This window comes from Xiphophorus maculatus, chromosome 12, assembly GCF_002775205.1.
Source record: "Xiphophorus maculatus strain JP 163 A chromosome 12, X_maculatus-5.0-male, whole genome shotgun sequence".
NCBI classification, from domain to species: Eukaryota; Metazoa; Chordata; class Actinopteri; order Cyprinodontiformes; family Poeciliidae; genus Xiphophorus; species Xiphophorus maculatus.
Window position 1 is genome coordinate 7,712,095 of NC_036454.1, and position 20,108 is coordinate 7,732,202.

The following is a 20,108-nucleotide window of genomic DNA, read 5'->3' on the forward strand; positions in this document are numbered from 1 at the left end:
AGTAGTCAAGAGGTTCATGGTAATTCTGGAGGAGCGACAGAGATCCACAAAATATTATGTATGGTATGTATGGTATGCACTCCATAAATCTGGACTTTCAGGAAGAGTGAAAAAAAAATCACCCATTTTCAGTTGGGAAAAGCTGCTAAGGTAGAACACTGACACTGTGTCTAAACCTTAACACACCATCTCCATCGGGATGCATGGTGATGATGGCATTATGCTTTGGGGATTCCTTTCTCAGCAGAGACAGAGAAGCCAGTCAAAGCTAATGGGAAGATGGACAAAGCTAAATAATATTCATCCTGTTAGAGGTTGCAACTTGGAACTAGAGTGGATGGCTATGTTGCTGCAGGATAACCAATGTACAGTCAGACCTACAACAGAATGGTTTAAATCAGATCAAGTCAATTAGCTAGAATTGACTCAGTTGGTGTCAGTGTTGCCTCAGAGCTAGAAAGGCTCTGGGTTCAAATCCCTGTCTTTATGCATGGCGTTTGCATGTTCTCCCTGTGCATGAGTGGGTTCTTTCCAGGTAGTTTGATTTCCTCCTGCAGTCCAAAACCATGACTTTTAAGTTGATTGTAATCTTTCTCTATTGCATTTGGGAGAAAGAGTGTGTGTGTATGATTGTTTGTATTGTGGGTCTCTGTGTTGCCCTGTGATGGACTGGCGACCCCACCTCTTGCCCGATAACCGCTGGAGATAAGCACCAGCTCCCCTGCCACCCTTAGAGAATAGGTGATTATAGAAGATGAATGTATGGACGGGAGGAAAACCAAAGTACAGAGTTCAATCCATTCCCACGATGTACAAATCTGGGGCAAGTGCAGCAAAAGATGGTCCTATTCTAACATCTGTATGCCACACTTAAGAATTGTATTTGTTAAAGTTTTGAAACAGTATAATTTTTCACTTCACAATTTTGCTTTCCTTTGTATTGGGATTCCCAATGAAATGTAACAAATGTTGTAGTTGTAATATAAAAGATTGCCAAACAAGGTCAAGTTGTATAAAGATTTTTTGAGGAGCTGATCACCTCCTCTGATTCAATGATCAGGTTTTCAGTGAAATCTTGGCTCCATGTCAACATTGTTTTGATGATAGTGCTCATTTGTGAATGCGTAGTTAAACTATTAAATGTGTTGTCTTTTCATTTAACAACTGATAATCTGACTTGCTTGCTCACCTTTTCCTCACTGCAATAATTTTCATGAACAATAACATTAATGCTTTCATTTCATAAATTCTTTTAACCAAACATCTGCTTCTAAATGTGAACTAAATCTTCCCCTCTGGACCAACAGTAATGTCTGCTAGCCAGATGCACCACATGTTGGTACCACTAAACATCTCTTAAGTTTATGTCACAGAGAATTTATGTTTAGAATATCAATGGAATATTGAGCAAATTAAAAACATTGAAATCTACAGATTGGCACATGCTACTTTTGCATGACTAATCAATGGCATGAATTGCTTATCGTAATAACGGAATGTTTTGTAAGCCTCTAAAATTTAATTTCAGCTCTAAATGTGCTCCCAGTTAGCTAAAGCTTAAGCATCAATGGAAAATATCCCAGTCAATAATGATGACAGAGCTCTCTAAGGAACTGTGAAAGCATGCAAACACATGACTTTCATTTATCAGTTCAACTTTTTTCACCAGTCAAACAGTGGCAGAATAGTGCTGCCAAAACTCTAATCTCTATAGACTGTATTTTATGTTATGTAGTGTCAATCATTCTCAAGACATTTATGCAAATGGACCCAGCTTTGCACAAACTCTGCATCACATACCGACTGCATGCTTGCAGGTCAGCTTCCCTTCACAAAGCCTCGTTTGATCCACTCTCAAGCATTCCCTAGAGGGCCGGCTAAACTTTGGCTCTCGGTAGGCTTATAGCCGGCTGCGGAACGTGGATGTTTTCATGAGTTAGAGCCGCTGCAAGGTGGAAGCAGTGGTGAGACCGTCTGACCAGTCAGACATGACACCCTGCTGTCTGAAAGGTAACACTCCTAACAGCACTGTGTGATTCCAGCTGCTTTAGCTTTTATGATGAGTAAGAATGCCTGCAGCTTTCAGGACATGCTGGACATTTTTATTCATAGTTTGCCAATATTTTGGAGTTGCTTAGATTGTGCCTCCCTGCAATCTGTTCAATATCCAGCCTAGAAAGAAGAGCTGGAATGAGGTCATGGTCTGCTGCAGATTGGAATTTCTCTTTGAACATCAGAGATTCCTGATGAGGATAAAATTCATCACAAACATCCCAACCTTCTTGGAGCATCTAAACTTTATAAATGCTAGAAGGACCGTGGGTACTGTCAAGTGTTTCAGTTTAAATGTATATATCTTCAAATGGAATAACTGGGATTTCAGAAACTATGTCACCATACAAGAATAAAATTTGATGAGAGCACCAACGCTCTCTGATTCCTCTTTACTTACTGCCCCACTTAAAGAACAACTCAATGCTGTAAAAGGTGTAAATGCATCCATTAATTCTTAATCAGGGATCATTTTGTGCTTCCATGCAACACGTTCTTTAAACATATCTTAAAATAAAACTGTTTTACTCCAGTTTTGATTCAAAATGTTTGCAAAGATTCAGCTGAATAAACCACAACATGTCTGCAGCAATGTAAATTTTAACAGAAATTTCCCCATAATGCACAGACACAGCATGTCTGGTGAAAATTATCACAGCATATCGGCACAAAAAGCTCACACCAACTCCCAACTGTGGTGGCAAAAGGGTGACGATTTGAAATTTTATTTTGTAGCCACTGGACCTTGGCAGCTTTCAGTCAGTTAACTGACCATAAACTGTGTATGCAAAAGTATTACAGAGTAAATATTGAAAGTAGATTAAACGTGAGTTAAAACCGCTGGAAAACAAGTTAATGCTTTGCTAGAAACTGATGACTTCAGGTCACAGCTAATGGTGCTATTGAATTATGATGTGTATGATGGGAAAGAGTGAGTTTTTTCATCACTGGACGAAGCCTGGGCTTCAACTTGCATTTCTGTGTGAATCAAATCTTACTCGGTAAACAGGTTTACATGTTTGCCCTTCTATAATTTATTTGAGGCATTTTTTAAATACATTTTTCTCTTCAAACATTTGTCTATTTATTCTTTTTCAACAAATTGTTACAAATAAGAGAAAATGAAGGAGCCTTGATGTCCATTTAATAAGTATAAACTCTAAAAATAGAATCAGGAAACTCCTTATACCAGAATCCACTTGTGAGTTTCTGTGGATTATGTTGTGGAGCTGTTGAGCATTTCCCCCTAATCATCCGAATCATTTAGGATATTTCACAAAGTCAAAAAAAAAAAAAAGGAAACTTAAATACCCTTCGATTCTGTGCCGGCATGACTGGTTGGATTTCAAAAGTTTGATGATGAATGAGCTCTATAGATTTTACTGCACAGGACGACTGAGCTCCAGACAGGGTTTTAAATGCCTTAAATAAGATGGGGACAAAGCTTTCTTTCTTCCGTGTTTAAAGAGATTGGGTTCCCTGGACCCACCCCGGAGGCCCCACGGCTCGGCTACAGTAGGTAGCACACAGACAAATCCCAGCAGTGCAAGGTCTCCAACAGAAGGTCTGCTAACAGGCATCCTACCATTGAAATACGAAACTTCACCTTTGCTTGATTTAATTCAACAGACGAGTGCTGCCGTAGCGTGCAGCATCAACATAAAAACACATTGGTAACCGTTTCTACCGAGTTTTTTTAACTTGTTTGAAAGCCTCAGCTCAATGTAAGACTCGGATTAAAGGTAGTAAAGCATTCAGCTTCTGAAACAAACATCCAGAAAACTGCAAAATAACTGAAACACTGAGTACCTTTAACTCAATGCGAAAAACCCACCTGCCTATTTGACGTGCATTGATGATTCTGATGATGGCATTTGACAAAATGTTATATCTACTACTTGTTTCACAATTGGTGACTATTTGATGTTTTTTATCAGTCAATCATTCATTTTTGTAGCACATTTCAGCAACATGGCAGTTCAAAGTGATTCACATCATGAAAGCATAAAAAACATCATAAACATATCATATATTCAACAGCTGTGAAAACCAGTAACAGACATTACATCTTGCCAAGTGTCATCATTAAAATCATCAATACACACAAAGTTCTTTTTGCTTAAAGCACTTTGAACTGCCTTGTTTCTGTTATACAAATAAACTTTAATTTTAATTTAAAGGAAAGGTTGCAGACCCAATGCATGAGAAGTGTCCCTCCATTGTAACATATTGCCTGCATTATAATACTATAATTCTAACAATCATTATTTTTGCTGGTTCTGAAAATGCAAATGCACACTGGTAGCGACATCAGTTTTTTTCCCCATTCACGCTACCCTCCATGTTGCACATTCAATCCTTTTTATATACAGACAGTCCACAGATCTGTAGATTGTGGTTGTTTGCGCTTCAAATTTACAAATTGACCTTGGCAGCAGTGAAGCGCAGCCTGAACAAACCCAGAGCCAAAGCAAACGAAAGCCTGGCTAAGTAATTCTCCACACTTCAAAGAGCCTTCTGCATGTTCAGTGTGATCAAAAGCAGAGTACTAAAAAGTTTTCTATGTCAGTACTCAACTAATAGGTGTCACTTTGCTTTGATGAAAGCATCACAGGAATTAGAGAATGCAGCAAATATTAAAGGAGAACTAAGAAGGGAAAATGGAAAGGAGAGTAATTGTCTGAAGGTATAATGCCATTCAAAAAACAAAAAATTAACTTTTCTCACATTTTGTCAGGTTGCAACTACAAATTTTATTGTATTTAATGGAGATTTTATCTCACACACCAACAACAAAAAGCACATAATTGTGAAGTAAGAAGCAATATTTAACCCATTTTACTCGAGTACGTCTAAATAAAAGGCATTGCAACTGTGTAAACGGAGATCATCAGTGTGTATTTTTATCGCATTACAAACATTATAAACACAAATGTCCCGTGAAGCCCTCAGAGTATTGTTAGGGAGCATGAGTGAACAAACATGAAGACTGGGGAATATAGCAGAAAGGTAAGGGAGAAGGTTGTGGAGAGGTTTAATGCAATGTCAGGTTTTAAATAAACCTTCCAAACAAACTTGACATTATCCATGAAAACTGGAAGGATAACCAACAAAAAGAGGAATAATCACAGAGACTCTGCGTAACTTTGGAGGAGCTAAAGATTCATAGTTCAGGTGTTGTGAGGGTCCATGTACACTCAAGAAAGAGATCATATTACAGCAGTTTTAGCTTCTTTCCGACAGCAGCCTCTTGTTCTACGCTATTTGTTTCATGAAGAGGTTCAGGTCACTTGGCTATTGATTGCTTCCTGGAGGCATGGACTCTGTTCAAGTGACTCGTGACGTATGTAATGTGCCGATTTGACGCTATGAAGCTTTACGGAAATTGCCTGCATGTAAACAACCATCCTCCACTGCAAAGAGAGAAATGCCGAGCCGAAAAAGGTGGCTGTTGATGTTGATTCAATATTTGGAAGCATGGCCAACACGGACTGAACGGTTTCGTTCACCTTCTCCGCTGCCAATGCTAAAACTACAGGCAGACTACAATTTTAAAACAATGCAGAAAATCAATATCACCATCCACAATTTCTCCTGTATGCTGATTGGCTTGGTTGAAATTCTACCAAAATAATCCAAGGAAACAGGACAAACCCAGACTGTCAGTAACGCCAGATTTTAATCAAGCGGAATTGCACAGGATGGCAGTGCCCAGGCTAATGGTTGCCCATTAGATGTAAAATTAACTTGTCTATTTATCCCTCCACAATCAAGCACCTTCCTAAAAACTAACTTCTTAGTCTTTGTCTAAGTCCCTTGAATTGAGTTAAATTTGTAGTATCTGACAGCAGGACAACTATTAACTGTGACCCCCACAAATCTGACCTTTATGGAAGAGTGGAACAAAGAAAGACATTTTTAAAAGATGCCATTAGAGTTATGTTTATATAAAGTTTACCACAACTTTGACCAGATGACAATAAAGGATGAATATCACAAGTCAGAAAACTACACTCCCCATTCTCATGAATATGTTCAGAAAGTGGCTATATGGAAATGTTTTTCTTCAGCAGTAACAGAAAAGACTGATTGGAAGAAGGATAGAGTTAAATTAATGTTAATTCTGATGGAAACCCTATTAGAAGCTGCAAAAGACAAGTAGGTATTATTACAGGAAAAGACTGTTCTGAAAATAATTGACTCAGAAAGGCTGAATACAAAACTATGTCACAGTTTTCAGGTGTTTATTGTAAAATAATGAAAAAGAAAAGCTAAGCTTAAAGTTTTATTCTTTTCATTTCACTTGACAATTATGTGCTAACTGTGTTGCTCCATCACATAAAATCACAAAGAATTACACTGAGTTATGTGCTTAAACCCTGACGTGTGAAAAAATTCAAGGGGTGTAAGACACTCAACATGAAAAACTTGTCACCTATGCATGTGATTCACTTACCCTGGGGCCCCTTTTCCCTGGGATTCCTGGCAATCCTGGAAATCCTTGGGGACCCTGAAAGGAAAAGATTTAAAAATAGTCAAGAGTCAAAATGAATCAGGGCCATGAATACAAAAGACAAAATTAAAGATACAGCCTTTAGTCATGTCAGGAGAGAAATATAAAAAGAAGGCCCAAACTCTTTGAGTGACATTCACTCAGTTAAATACATTTTTTCCACTTTATCACATGTTGGGTGAAGTTAGATAAGTGTTATTTGCAGTCACGGTGTTGTTCCATCTGTGAGGATTTCCTATTAAACGATGATGCAGGCCCTCATTCAACCAACATTATTTCAACACTGCATAGACTGTAAGTCTGAGTCATTGTGCTGGCTGGGAGGTCGCTGCTGGTTCCAGCCACAACCAATCACATTAATTACAAGCATCAGCTAGCTTTAAAACAATTTCACACATGGATTAACAAAGCTCTGAAAGGTCACATTTAATGAGGGGTCAAGTCTGTGGAACCTGATTTTGTTTGATATCTTGGGATTTTAAGTTACTTTCTCACAGCTGAAGCAGTTAAACGAAAAACAGAGGAGCAGGCCCAAGAACAACTTGTTGGCCTCTTCTGGGTTTATGTAATAATTCCAAACACACTGAAGACTTTTACATCTCTTGGAAAGAAACCCATGTTTGATTATAATTAACCAGCAAATAGTCTAACAAGCCAAAAAGCTTTTTAGCAAACTTTAGATCCTGTTGATTGCAGCCATCAGGTGATCCACGCGTGATAAAGCAGTTTAAGCTTCAGTCACTAATCAGGCCAGAGCCAAGTCACAGCTTCAGCCAATTTCCTAAGAACTTGTCCAAACCTTTACATTTTGTATCCGCAAGCATTTACAGTATATGAAGTTTGTAAGTGCCTGAGTAGGTGACCTTTTATCTTGCAAAAAAAAAACTTTGACAATTCAGATGTGAACTCCACTCCATCTTTGGAGGTCAACTGGGATGAACTTGTTGTCTGCAGATCAATTAGATAGTCAACAATGGTCGGTGGAGTTACTATAGATTGCACACGACTTTGCACATTGTTGACAATGCAAGATAAATTAATACCTCAAACTTCACTGCAAAGTTGATGGTGTCATTTGAAGGGCAGGATTTAGGTTTTCTAGCAGAACATCGCCCAAGGTTTTGCCACCTCCAGCTTGCCGTACTTCTGTACGTACTTCTCAAATGAGCAAGCAAGACAAACTCAGAAAGGCACACAATTTGAAAGAAAGACAGAATTATTAGATGATGTCTTTTATTTCATTGCTCATTGTTCCTGTTCTGATTCGCATGTAACTATTGGAACCAGTTTTGATGATGGATACAATCAGTAGGGGATCTTTCACTTGCTCCATTAACAGCAAACTGATGCACGCTGCATGCACTATTTTCTGCTGCAACTTCAACTTTGCAGGCTGTTGGAGCTGAAGTCACTCTTCAATTGCATCTGACAGCATCATCCAGCCTTCACTGAGACGTGGCTGAACAAGATCTTGCCAGTCGGTGTAGTACACGGAAGACTGATCAGTTCCAGTCTTCAAGTGGCCTGGCAGTTCCACATGTGTCTCCTCTCCAACACAGCTAATTCCAATGGTCCAACTACCTCTTTAAAATTGTATAGTTCTGCAGAGGTCTGCTAATGCACCCTCATTTGATTCAGATGCTGACCCAGGGAAAGAATGAAAACATGCAGGATACCAGCCCTTGAGGACTGATGTTGGACACATCTGGATAGTGATTTTTCTCCTTTTTAGGATTGGTTAAGACGTTTGGTTAGGACTTTCCAAAAGTCCTATCCAGACTGCCAAAAAGTCTCATGATACGAAAGTGTCATAGTATGAAGTCTGTTTTGCAAAGCATGTTCAATGTATCTCAGACAATAACACCACCTTACCATTGAACATAGCATAATCGAAATATTATATGGAGAAGGCAAACCTTGACTGGATGAATCTACAATAAATTCTCCCACAGTTACTTTGTTTGTTATAGCAACAGATTTGTGTTGTTGTTTTTTCTTATAAATTTCTTGAAATGGAAGTGAACAACAAGGGGCGGAGCTGTAATAAATTCATAAATGCCCCCGACACCTTACCTGAAAAAGACGGATATTCGCTTGTTGCTAACTTTGTCTGATCTGTTGGTGCCATTAGCATGAATTTTTTTTTCAAATTGCTTTATTTTAGGTTTGCTAAGTGTTTTTTTCTGGTCTTGACCTCTGCAATAAAAAAATAATTAAAACCAATAGTATTTTGATAATTAATCCACTGGATTTAAGCATACATTTCTTTAATGGAGAGAATCCTGCTACCACTAAGTCCTACCTGAGCCTAATAGCTTCTCTGCTTTAATATTGACCACAAGTCTGCCTTGAATGCCCTCCAGAGGAGGGAAATGTGATGGTGAGGACACCATAGTCAACATGCTCAGTAAAATCTGATTTGGGATTTCACCTGGGAACAATCTTTTAGATTCTGACCCAGAGAAGAAACATTTAGCTATATCTGTCTCTCAGAGAGATTTATAAAATATCTTTTACCTCTTTTACCATTCTCCTGTGTGTCCACAGTTGACTAAAAAAACTTTTAAATCACTACTCAGTCAATGATGGACATGCTTAGATGAGGAGCTTTCTTATATATGGTGGGCAACACATGTTCTTTACTGAAATGACATGTTCAGTTGTCTTCTCAAACTTGAAGTGTCGCTAAAAGAAATTTATTGCATTCCCCAACAAAACATGTAGTTGTGAATTAGTAATTAAAAGTTTCAAGAAACTTTGGTTAATTTAAGCAAATACATTTAGCTATGTTTATTTTAAATTTTCAAAGATGTTAACTGTGGCACCTATAATTGCCACATTATAGGTGCAATATTTCAAACATGAAAATTTTTACTTTTATTCTAAAATTCACAGGGTGAGATTGTGCTTTTATGGCATGATGAGTTTATTTTAAGGCTTTTTACATGTTTTTCAGAAGTGCCAGAGGAGGAAAGTTTATGCCCTCAACACAACACAACATAAAGTTTTAATAGTTGAATGTGTAGTAGTGTTTTATCCCTTAAATTGTTTTAACCCATTTCAGAAGTTGGAGTAAGAACACATCACCTCGGAGAAATCTTACACCTCACTGCACACCCCACTAAGTAAGCTTCAAAGTGCTATCATTGCACAGCTGTTGAAAGGAATGATCACCCAAAATGAGCACCAAAGTGGTGTGAACTGAGAGCATCTACGACCTCACACATGCATGACTGGCAGCTTGGAAAATAAACAAGGATTGAGGCAAGTGGAAAACTCTCTACCATTAGCATTAGCCACACTGTCAAGATCACTTGACCACAAAGTTTAGTGATTTTATAATCTAAGCCTGTACCTGTTTCAGATACAGGCAACAAAACAAAAAGAAAACAACACAGCAACACTGAAACAATAAACTGCTCTTTTTATCCATGAGTGTGATCCTGAAAAGTTCAAAACAAAATTCTGGATTTACTACAGTTCTAAAACCTTGTTTCATTTCTTCCAGCAAGACTACATCACACCAGACGCCTGCACATCAATTCAGAGATTTCTGATACACATTTGTTTGACCACTCACCGGTGGTCCTGGTTCTCCTTTTAGCCCAGGTGGTCCGGCTAGCAGTGAGAACTGGGTCGGCTCCAGGTCAAATGTCTGAAAGCCATCTGTTGCAACTGGAGTCACCGCAGGGAGTGCGGTTGGTTTGAAATTGTTGGTCACTTCTGGCTCAGGTTTCCTTGGAGCTACTGTGGTCAGTTCCTTTTCAAGGGGAACGTACACCTGTGTGGAAAAGGCCGTGGTCCTGAGATTTGATGATGGTCTGACGGAGACAGGCAGAAGTAAACTTTTCCCAGAAGCTCCTGAAGACTTACTATCCCTCTGATTTGCGTTTTTGACAAAGTGTTTCTGATCTAGTGGATTTATGATCCGAAGAGATGCAGTAACAGTCGGAGATGAAAATTTGGGAAGGTTTTCCAATCCAACATTAGCTGGTGGAGAAATGGACACAACAGCATATTCTGTAGCTAAAGATCTCTCTGTCAGTGATGATGAAGTTGTATGAGTTGAAGTAATATCCGGGTCTGAAAATAGAGGTAGCATGGGTGGAAAAACGGGCCGATATGTGTCAGCTTCTCTGCAGTGTTTCTTAATGTGATCACAATAGTTATGAGCTGCCTCAGCCGAGGGATAAATGTCAAATTGACAGATTGCACCTTCAAATGGTACTGAGTTGTGGCTCATTTTGCCCAGCAGGAAGGAGCCCTCTGGATCCAGGCTCTGGTCTTTTTTCGAGGACAAATGTCCATGTAAGCTCTTCTCACCACAGGATGTGTGCAAAAATACCTGACGGTCTCGTACAGCCACAGCAAAATTATGCCACCGTCCATCGTAGACGTTATAGTCAAAACTCACAGAGTTCTTGTGCCCCACGTGTACAAAAACATTCCCCGGTGTGAACTGCACTCCGAGTTGAACTTTCTTTCTCTTAGACAGAACAGAGAAAAGGAAGGCGCTGTTGAAGCGATGAGCAGAGAGGCTGATGATCAGGGAGAGGCTGCTGGTGTTATAGCTAGCAGGGATGATGGTGCGGAGCGGCACCTGGAGGCGGGCCCTCGGAGTGAGGATGAAGCCGGACTTAACGGGGATGACACCAACAGGAATGGAGCGAGTCCCTGTTGGTGGTGGCACACCTGGCCTTCGCCCAAACAGCTCCAGCTGCTGCAAGATATCCACATCTGTAATAAAAACAGGAGAGACGTCATTGTGTTTTGGGTGGGATTTGAAAAATGTACTGATGTTATTTTTTAATTCCCAGTTTCATCTCTTTGATGGAGGTACAACCTAGATACGTACAAAATGACTCCATATACTGCATTGCAATGTGGGAGACGTTCAAAGAAAAAAAGTGAGTGAAACTCTTCAATCAGTCTTCCACTCCAGTGATCTGCATTAAAGCATAAACTGAACAAAATTTAAAAAGCAGGAACTGAAGTGATATTTAATATGTCGTGAAGCAATACTGGGAATTTACCGTTTTAAAGCCAGATTAATTGAAAACCCGAAGCAAAAAGACTGCATTAAAGTCTTCGCATATAGGGTCATATGTCATTTGCTTTAGGGGGTTGCTGGATATTATGTAATCCTTACATCAAGACTTAATTAGGACAATCTCAGCAAACAGAAGCTGAACAGTTCCCCGGAGGGGATGGTTGTGGGAATGTAAGGTGCACAGCTAGAAATGATATCTGGTAATGTCTGCTGATTAAAGATGATTCCTCTGACGGGAGCTTGTGCTCAGAAACATACTGCAGTGCTTGCCGCAGGTTTTAATTGCTACTTGCATCTCATGGGAGGAAAATGTGAGTAATGTTCACACCTTGCTGTGCTGTTTGCATGGTGCATTGCTCCAAATTGGATTCACACCTTTGAGGAAGAGCTTAATTAAACCCACATTTCAGTTTAAAAGGAGGCAGACCTTGTTTTTGCTGCATTCCAGATAGTATGTCTGTTCTTAAAGCAACTACATCCTGTAGCATGGACAAGAAAACTGTAGTATGAAAGAATATAGAGTTCCAATCAGAAGTTCAGCTACACCATGCAGTCACTATGGGCAGAAATTCTTTTAACACGTTTCCGAACTTGAACATTAAATGAATATACAACAAACGGCTTCAGTGATATATTTTTACAGAACTGGGTGCACAACTTTGAATTTACTGTGAATTTCCTCTATTCCATATGCATTCTCAAATATACACCTCTGCTAAAAGACAATGTGCTTTCAGGGTTAACACCTGTGCATTTTTGTAGCTATCTCTACCTTTTTGGACGGATAAAGTTGTTTGTATTGTTATTATTCCACGCTAGAGAAAAATGATTCAAATAAATAATTCAAATATCAAAACTAACTTTGATGATAGGAAGCATCAGGCCAGAACAATTTGTGGTTTCTCAAATTGCTTTTCAGTCCTCATGAATTATAAAAACAGAAAACAGATTTTAGCCCACTGTCTAAAAACAAACAATGTGAGTTTAAAACTGATCCTTGTGGCTTTAAAACTCATTAGGACATTTTCCATTACCAACTCGTCTCTTTTTCTTAGGTCACACTTGCAGTCATTTGTATTATAAAAGGTTTAAACATACAAGAGAAAATGGGAGGGGAGATTTTTTTAACTACTGCACAACCTAAAACAACTTATTGTGTTTTTGGGTCCTACGCATACACTGGATGTTAACATAAAAACCTACGTCATGCATTTGTTTTCTGAATAACTAGCAGACAGATGGTAGCTAGATTGAATTAAACTGCTGAATAATAAATTCCAGCTCAGCATTAGAAAAATAAGAATAGACACACATCCTGTTAGGAGAAGGGAAACCCTGCTCAGTTTGCAGAGGCAGCGGGAGATCAGCCAGACTTGAAAACTCAGGCATAGAGAAAAAAAAAACTTATAAAAAAATCCCTGACATCCCACAGAAAGACCATGTACAGTCAATTTCTAATACAGCACCGATTTGAATTGTTAATAAGGCATGAAAAAGCAAAATTGCTCTATGATTGTGTGTTGTGTTTTCTCAGGGTTTTCTGCACATCATGTTTTAATCTGAGTGGGTAGGCGGGCTGCCTGCGGCTCTTGGTGACCTCCTGATGAGCAGAACAAAAATAACAAAATATTAAGCGAATAAAAATTTTATGCAAAGACAAGTTTGGCAAGAAAGTAACTGAATCAGAAAGCAAAACTTATACAGAAGAAGAGCCACTGAGTAAATCTATTCCCCTGTACTCAGTGCAGTTTCTCCCTGCATGTACGAGAGAAAAATAAAATAAATTGTTCCTTTAGAGGGCTGCACAGTGGAACAACTGGAAACATTGTTGCTTTGCAGCAAGAAGTTTGAATCCTGCCCTGGGGTCTCAGTGACAGGAGTTTGCATGTGTAGAAATGATCAGAGGGACTATATATTTCTTATGGTCTTCGAACACCAGGGTTACAAGCCTACACCTGTTATTGTAGTAACCCAATCTTGATTAAGTGAAAGAATATGGATGAATGAAAAGAAAACTATCAAGTAATAAAGTAACTGTTCTCCATGTTTAAATGTTATTTTCTTTTTAAATTTGATAATGAAGTGCCAAGTTTTGAATTCTTTTAATGAGATGGTAGAGGAAATTACAGAGTGACTAGCAATTTATCTGACTATATGAATTATAAAGTAGCAACGTTCAGCCCCTCCCCTATCTGTTGCTGTGCACTGCTGAGTCAGATGGTTGATACAGTGTTCCTTTACCCCCCCCCCCCACACACACACACTCACACACACACAAGACAAACCGTTGGAAATATAATAATTTCAAATAATTTCAGCATATGCTTATTTTATGTATGTTGCAATAAGCATGTTTACTTGTAGCTTTGACGACATCTACACATAACATAAAAAACCTAATAATCAATAAATTACATTGTTTTGCTGCAGTATGAACTTTTGTTGCTATGCTATTTTACAGAAGAGGGATTCAATCTTCTCACATGTTTTTATTTAAAACATCTGTGTAAGTAGTTACATACTGTGAAACTCTAGTATTCTACTCAAGGTTAGAATATCGCTAGAATTTCTTTCTAATCCATGTGCAAGTAAGACTTACATATTAGACATTTCTCTGCATGATTCCAGTCTATTCAGCCTTCACACATGCTACTATGTAATGTTTTCAGTCAAAAAGACAAGTACCTCCAACTCAGATTAACTTAACTATATTGCATTGAGTTTTCAAAACCCTGGATAGTTCCAAACATTTTTTACCCTGTTAATCATCTCAGCACTAAAAAGTGGAGTAATAAGGCTCTGATTTAAAACTAAGGCTCTTTTTTTTAACTAACTACCTACGATCCAAGAACTTTCTGCCCTTTACTTTTATTAGCAGATTTTTTTTCTATAAGCCGCACAGCGATCAGTCATCAAAACACAAGGAGAAAAATATTATAAAAAAGACTATTTTAAAACGAAATATAAGAAAATATAAAATATCTTGTCAGATTAAGAAGTCCAGATATAGGATTTTTTGATTTCTTTTTACTTAAAAGTTATGCAACATACTTGTAAAGGATTAAAAACAAGGTTGAAGTTTGTTAAAAATGTGGGATGCAAAAACAAAACTGCTGACATCAGAGTGCATCACATAGCAACATCAATATAGCTAATGTGGTTCGATAAGAGAGACTTTCTAAAAGAATAATGCAAGCAATTAATTGTGCTTATCACCCTGATATAATTAAAATATACAACAATTTGTATCATGTTGACCTCTTTTACACATATCCTGTTTTATTGCTGTTCCACATAAATAGTTCAAACTTTGTCTGTTCTGTATGCTAAAACTCAATCCACTGAAAGCATCCCAAATATTTAATCATTTATTTCTTACATTTCAGATATCAACAGGTAAACAGTGTATAGGAATAAAAACCTTACTTATGCATCTTTCTCCTCGGTTTTCTTACCTTGTGCTTGTGCAAACCTCACAGAACAGATGGAAACCAGTACAGTCCAAAGAATCAGAGCTCTCCTAAAAACAAGAACAGAGAAGTTTGGAAAGCTTCATCAATAGTAAAGATTCATTTTTTTTTAATCGTCCAAGTAAGTTTTTATCTTTTGTCAAAATTGTAGCTGTAAAATTTTGTGGAAAAGTCTCAAAAAGTCTAAATTTTAGTGCTTCAGATGTTTTTCATTTAAAAGCTTGGTCAGCAGCACAGTGATATTTTAACTGTTACATTTACTATTGTTTTTCAATTTGATATATCAGACTATAAATTAAAATATAATGCGACCTGTATTCTCAACATGACAAACTTGTCATGGAAACATGATCAGTATTAATGGAGAATCGAATGGAGATAAATACTGGACAATCCTAAGAGAAAATCACTGAGAGGCTGAAAAGAGTTGAGACTGGGGTCAAAGGTCTCTTTTCAGCAGGACACTGTCCCTAAACACACAAGCAAAGCCAATGAGTTCTTTTTCCATAATTGTCATATGGGCAGCTACCCAGGGCAGCAAGAGAGAGAGGACTGCATAAGTCCATAAGTCACATAAATGTAAACAGCTGTGCTTTCTAATGCTTATGTGAATGAGCATTCAATATAGAGTTGATACTTGTAAGCTGAGTAGGTGGTCAAAGCTTGGTGTTGAAAATTGTTCGAAAATGTTGAAGATCTGGACCCAAATGCAGGAAGGAGGCAGACGGGTGAAAATAAAGTTTTACTTACAAAAGGACCCACATATCTAAAAATGTCAGGACACCAGTCCTCAACGATGAGACATGCATAAATTACCACATACACACACTTAAGATGTATGCAAATTCATGCCACACTTTTCAGATTTATTGTTTTTCTTCAATTGGGAATTCCATGGATTATTTGTTTTTACTTCACAAATTGGCACCACTTAGCATTGGTCTACATAAAAACACATATTGTTTCACAAGTGTGAATATTTCTATAAAGTGAAAACTAATTTAGATCAGCAAATCCCAATAAACATTCTCCCTTTAATCAGTTAGCCACATCTTTACAGTGCATGGTTTGGGCTTTGTTTTTCCCACGAGAGATTTTCTATTGAGTAAACTACATATTGATATTAATCCAACTAGACTGTACAGTATGAAAATCTAAACTATTGTCTGGATCATGTTGGATTTTTTTGAAACACACTGATTAAAGGTTTAATTTAGTGGTTTTGTACTGTGTTTGTTGAATGTGGAAGCTGTGGCAGGGAATCTTTAACATTTGTAGCCTTGCAGAGTCAGAACAACGTTTCTTCTCACCGGCTAACGAACCCGTTTAATAAACTTTACTTGTTAAACTAAACATAAATTAGCAGCAGAAACAGAGTGTGACCAAAACTTTTTTTTTTTACAAACACTTTAGAATGATGCAACATTTTGGCCTTATTAAAAAAACCTAATAATTCCCCCTCCCTCCGGGACAGCCGGTCGGCCAGCTGAGTGAGACGCACAGCGGGGATGAGAGGGAAAGAGGAAGGAGGAGATGATTACTGTCTCCGCCTCACGCACACCTCCCACAAATCAGTCCCAGATCGTTTGGCAATTCATTCTGAAACAAGTTGAGGAGCAGTTCAGCCGAACAGCTCAGACTTTCACTGAACTGTGCAGAGAGAACAGGCGGGATTGTTTCCACACGTTTATCTGCAACTTATTAAAGTATCCCGCCCGCTCCACTTCATATCTGCATACAAATCTAAACTTCTCCTGGACTCAGCAAGTACTTTAGCGAGCTTTTACAACGTTACACGCACATTACAAACATCATCCCCCCTCTAAACGCTCGTTAGTTCAGACTCGGGCATGTTTAAGAAGACATTTTAGGATTTCATCTTGAACCTTTTCAACCATGAAATGTATTAAAGGAAAGCGCTGATTTAGTCTATCGACTCACCCCCCGACTCCAGTGGCTTTGAGTTTGGAGTTCGGGGCATTGTCCGGCTCCATAGCGGTTACTTCATTATTTCCCGGGAGATTTTATTATCCAGAGTACAGAGGAGGCAAAGTTTTTCCATCCCAGGTGTTCCTTGGGGAGCTGTGCGCAGAGTAAAAGCGCAAAAATTAAAAATAAAATAAAGTAAGAATTAAAAATAAACAAAGCAAGAATCAAACACTGATAATGCCGCTTTATGTCATTGTCGTGTCCTTATTTTCTCTGCAGTCTCCAAGAAGATGACTACGGGATAAAAAAAAAAAAAAAAGAAAAGACGCTCCACCTGTGCGCTCTTCTATTTAGTTTTCCGCCTCTTCTCCATGCGTTTTGTAATATATCAACAACAGCAAGAATAAAAAAATGCTGTGCAGCTTTCCTGGCGATACAGGATGACGCGCAAGGATGAGTGTGTAAGTGTGTGACGACTTTCCAAAATGAAAGTTTATTGTGGACTCAGGGAAATCTTGAGAACCGGGAGGAGGTGGGGGACATGGGGGAGGGGGCGCCTCCCTCTGTCGCCCTCAGCTGACATCCAGGGAAACACGTTTTGGAGCTGCAGCTGAAGGTGTGTCTTCGCAGCAGGCTGGACCCTCTCAGGCTGCACGTGCTCAGCTGTGATAAAATGTTCTTCCTTACTACGTGAATGTTACGTTTAAAACGTGCACAGGGCCGCAGCAAGCATTCCAGAGACCCATGCAAAAGCCCCCACAGTATCCACCCACCACTGAAATTATTTTTTTTTTTTCACTTTTTTTTAGAGTTCGTAGTAGTTACAGCATTTGAGTGATTTAGAGGTGAAATCCTCAATTACCAGCCCCCTCGCAGCACTGCTAGGATAATGGATAGATAATTTCCCATTGAACCAAGATGCTTGTTTCTGACAGAAAATAAGACATGAATTCTCAAAAAAATATAACAATGAAGCAAGGAGTATCAATTTTGGGCAAAATATGTGATTTTTATCTATACTTTTAAAACATCCTGTCATTTATCTGCATTTTGTTTTTACTGAGATTATCTTTGGCTGATATTAAAAAACGTAAGTGTAGCAAAAAAGTGTGTCTCTGTAAGGGGATAAATACCATTTTCATGGCTCTGTATTTAAACCCACTTGCTCTTTGGCTTTAAACACATCACATTTGGTGACAACTCACCAAACTAAATGATGTTGCGGCGAGATACTTGGAAAGTTATTTGACCTCCAAACAATTAGCCTGTTTGCACTTCACACCTGCTCTGTCTGTGTTAGGTCTAATTAAGCAAAAGCAAACATGACACTAACCTGACAATAGAATTTAACAATTACTTAATTGCATTAAACTTTTAGCAAAATGCCTACTTTTGACAACCTCCCTCCACCTGACACCTGTATTCACATCCATTCTCATTGTACATAGAGGAATTTACGGTGCACAGGTTCTGGTGTGTGTCTAAGTGAAATTCCTCTGCCAAAGAAAGTCCTCATTGACCCACCTTCAACAAACACGCTGTGACAGTGTCCAGGAGAGAACCAACAGAGCCCTGATTCAGCTGCCTGCAACTGGATCCCTCCTCCTCACACAGAGCCCAGTTCATCGTCTCGTGGTCAGGAAGTAAGGGAGCTCACCACCTTGAAAGATCACTTCCCATCTACCTGTCTGAGCAACATCAGATGTCAGCTTTTGTTACCACAAATTTAAGTTCACAGACAGGAAAGGCAATGTCCTCAGAGCGAGCGGAGGAGCCAAGATGAAGATCTCCAATCTGGAGAGTAAGGTTTCACGAGGTTGGAGTATCAGATTGGGACCTGAGACTGGCACAATTTCTCAGGGGAGACACTCTTGATTTTTCAAAAAGTTGGGCAACAAGAGCAAGTAGTCTGTTTTTAAATCACATATTTGCCTATTTTGTCTAGTTTCTCATTTGAACTTTTTATTTAAAAAACTGTGCATGTTAATTACAGCTGCATAGTTTAGGCAAATAAACCATGAATTGGTTTTATGAATTTGAAATGTTTTACTGTGTTCTGCAGTTTATCCTTAAAAGTAACTGCTGTGAAGCACCACTAATTTGTCCTATTTATTGTTTCAAGTTTCAGTATCAGTTTCAGGACCTCTAATGGAATTAAGACACAAACATGTTCCATCAAGCGATTTGTCCCCATAATAGCAACTCATTGAGCTCTACTGTTTAACCTGAATTTGTACATTCCAAATAGAAGTAATCAAAGAAAGATCTAAGAAATACTAGCAGCTAGAGACAATTCTTTTTAGACTCGGATTTGAAAGCTGAATAAGTTCTGTTACACTGAACCCAAGGACAGGTGATAGCAGATGTTGGAGGGCATAAAGGAGTTTTTATTGAGCTGTAGCACTTAATTTGCAGTTTTAAAATAAAACACATGATGGTTTCCGTTCTGTCCTTTCCATTCAAATCATACAAGGTAATTTTCTTATCGTCTTATTTCTTACAGTGTTAGCATAAAAATGGAATTTACTATTCTTCCCTTTTTATTTTTTAGTAAAGTTTATTCATATTGAAAACAAAAAGCAAATATGTAACCATGGGGAACCAAAATAACTCATTAATATTCTACTAAAGTGGAGGAGAGGTCAAGCAATGAAGGATCTAATGTATAATAAAACACCTTCATTTAAAGTTATGTTTTCACAGCTTGATAATTACAGACATTATAGTCACTCCTGGGTCCAAACAAGACCAAGAAAATGATAATTACACATAAGAAGATATGATTTCAACACAGACTTATAAAGTTACAGTATATTTTTAAAGCATTTTAATGGTTATGATACACTACTATGATAAAACAGTGGAAGGAATGTAGATATAAAATGCTTTGACCACTTTGCTGTCCTACAATCTTCACTCATCATCCCAGTTGAGACTTTTTGACCTGTTGACCTGGTGTTCTGTTTACTTCAAGGTTGCTGTGATGGAAATCCAGAAAGACATGGACTAGGAACCTTTAAAGGGTTCCTGCAGCTTAAGCTTTACTGTCAACAACCAAAACCATCAGTGCAGTTGTCACTCTTTCAGAATTCCC

At 38.4% G+C, this 20,108-nt stretch overlaps 1 protein-coding gene across 3 annotated transcripts in view; it reads right to left on the reverse strand.

The window, feature by feature from the left end:
- The window catches only part of LOC102222437 (collagen alpha-1(XXVII) chain B-like), an 81,756-nt gene extending 64,274 nt beyond the window's left edge, over positions 1-17,482 (reverse strand). For all 3 annotated transcript variants that reach the window (XM_023343772.1, XM_023343771.1, XM_023343773.1), the window contains exons 1-4: positions 17,027-17,482; positions 15,071-15,135; positions 10,146-11,302; positions 6,509-6,562 (exon numbers count right to left, since the gene is read on the reverse strand). In XM_023343772.1, coding sequence (XP_023199540.1) covers positions 6,509-6,562; positions 10,146-11,302; positions 15,071-15,135; positions 17,027-17,079 — 1,329 coding nt within the window. In that variant the 5' untranslated portion in view covers positions 17,080-17,482. The remainder of the gene's footprint in view (positions 1-6,508; positions 6,563-10,145; positions 11,303-15,070; positions 15,136-17,026) is intronic.
- Positions 17,483-20,108: the final 2,626 nt, after the last annotated feature.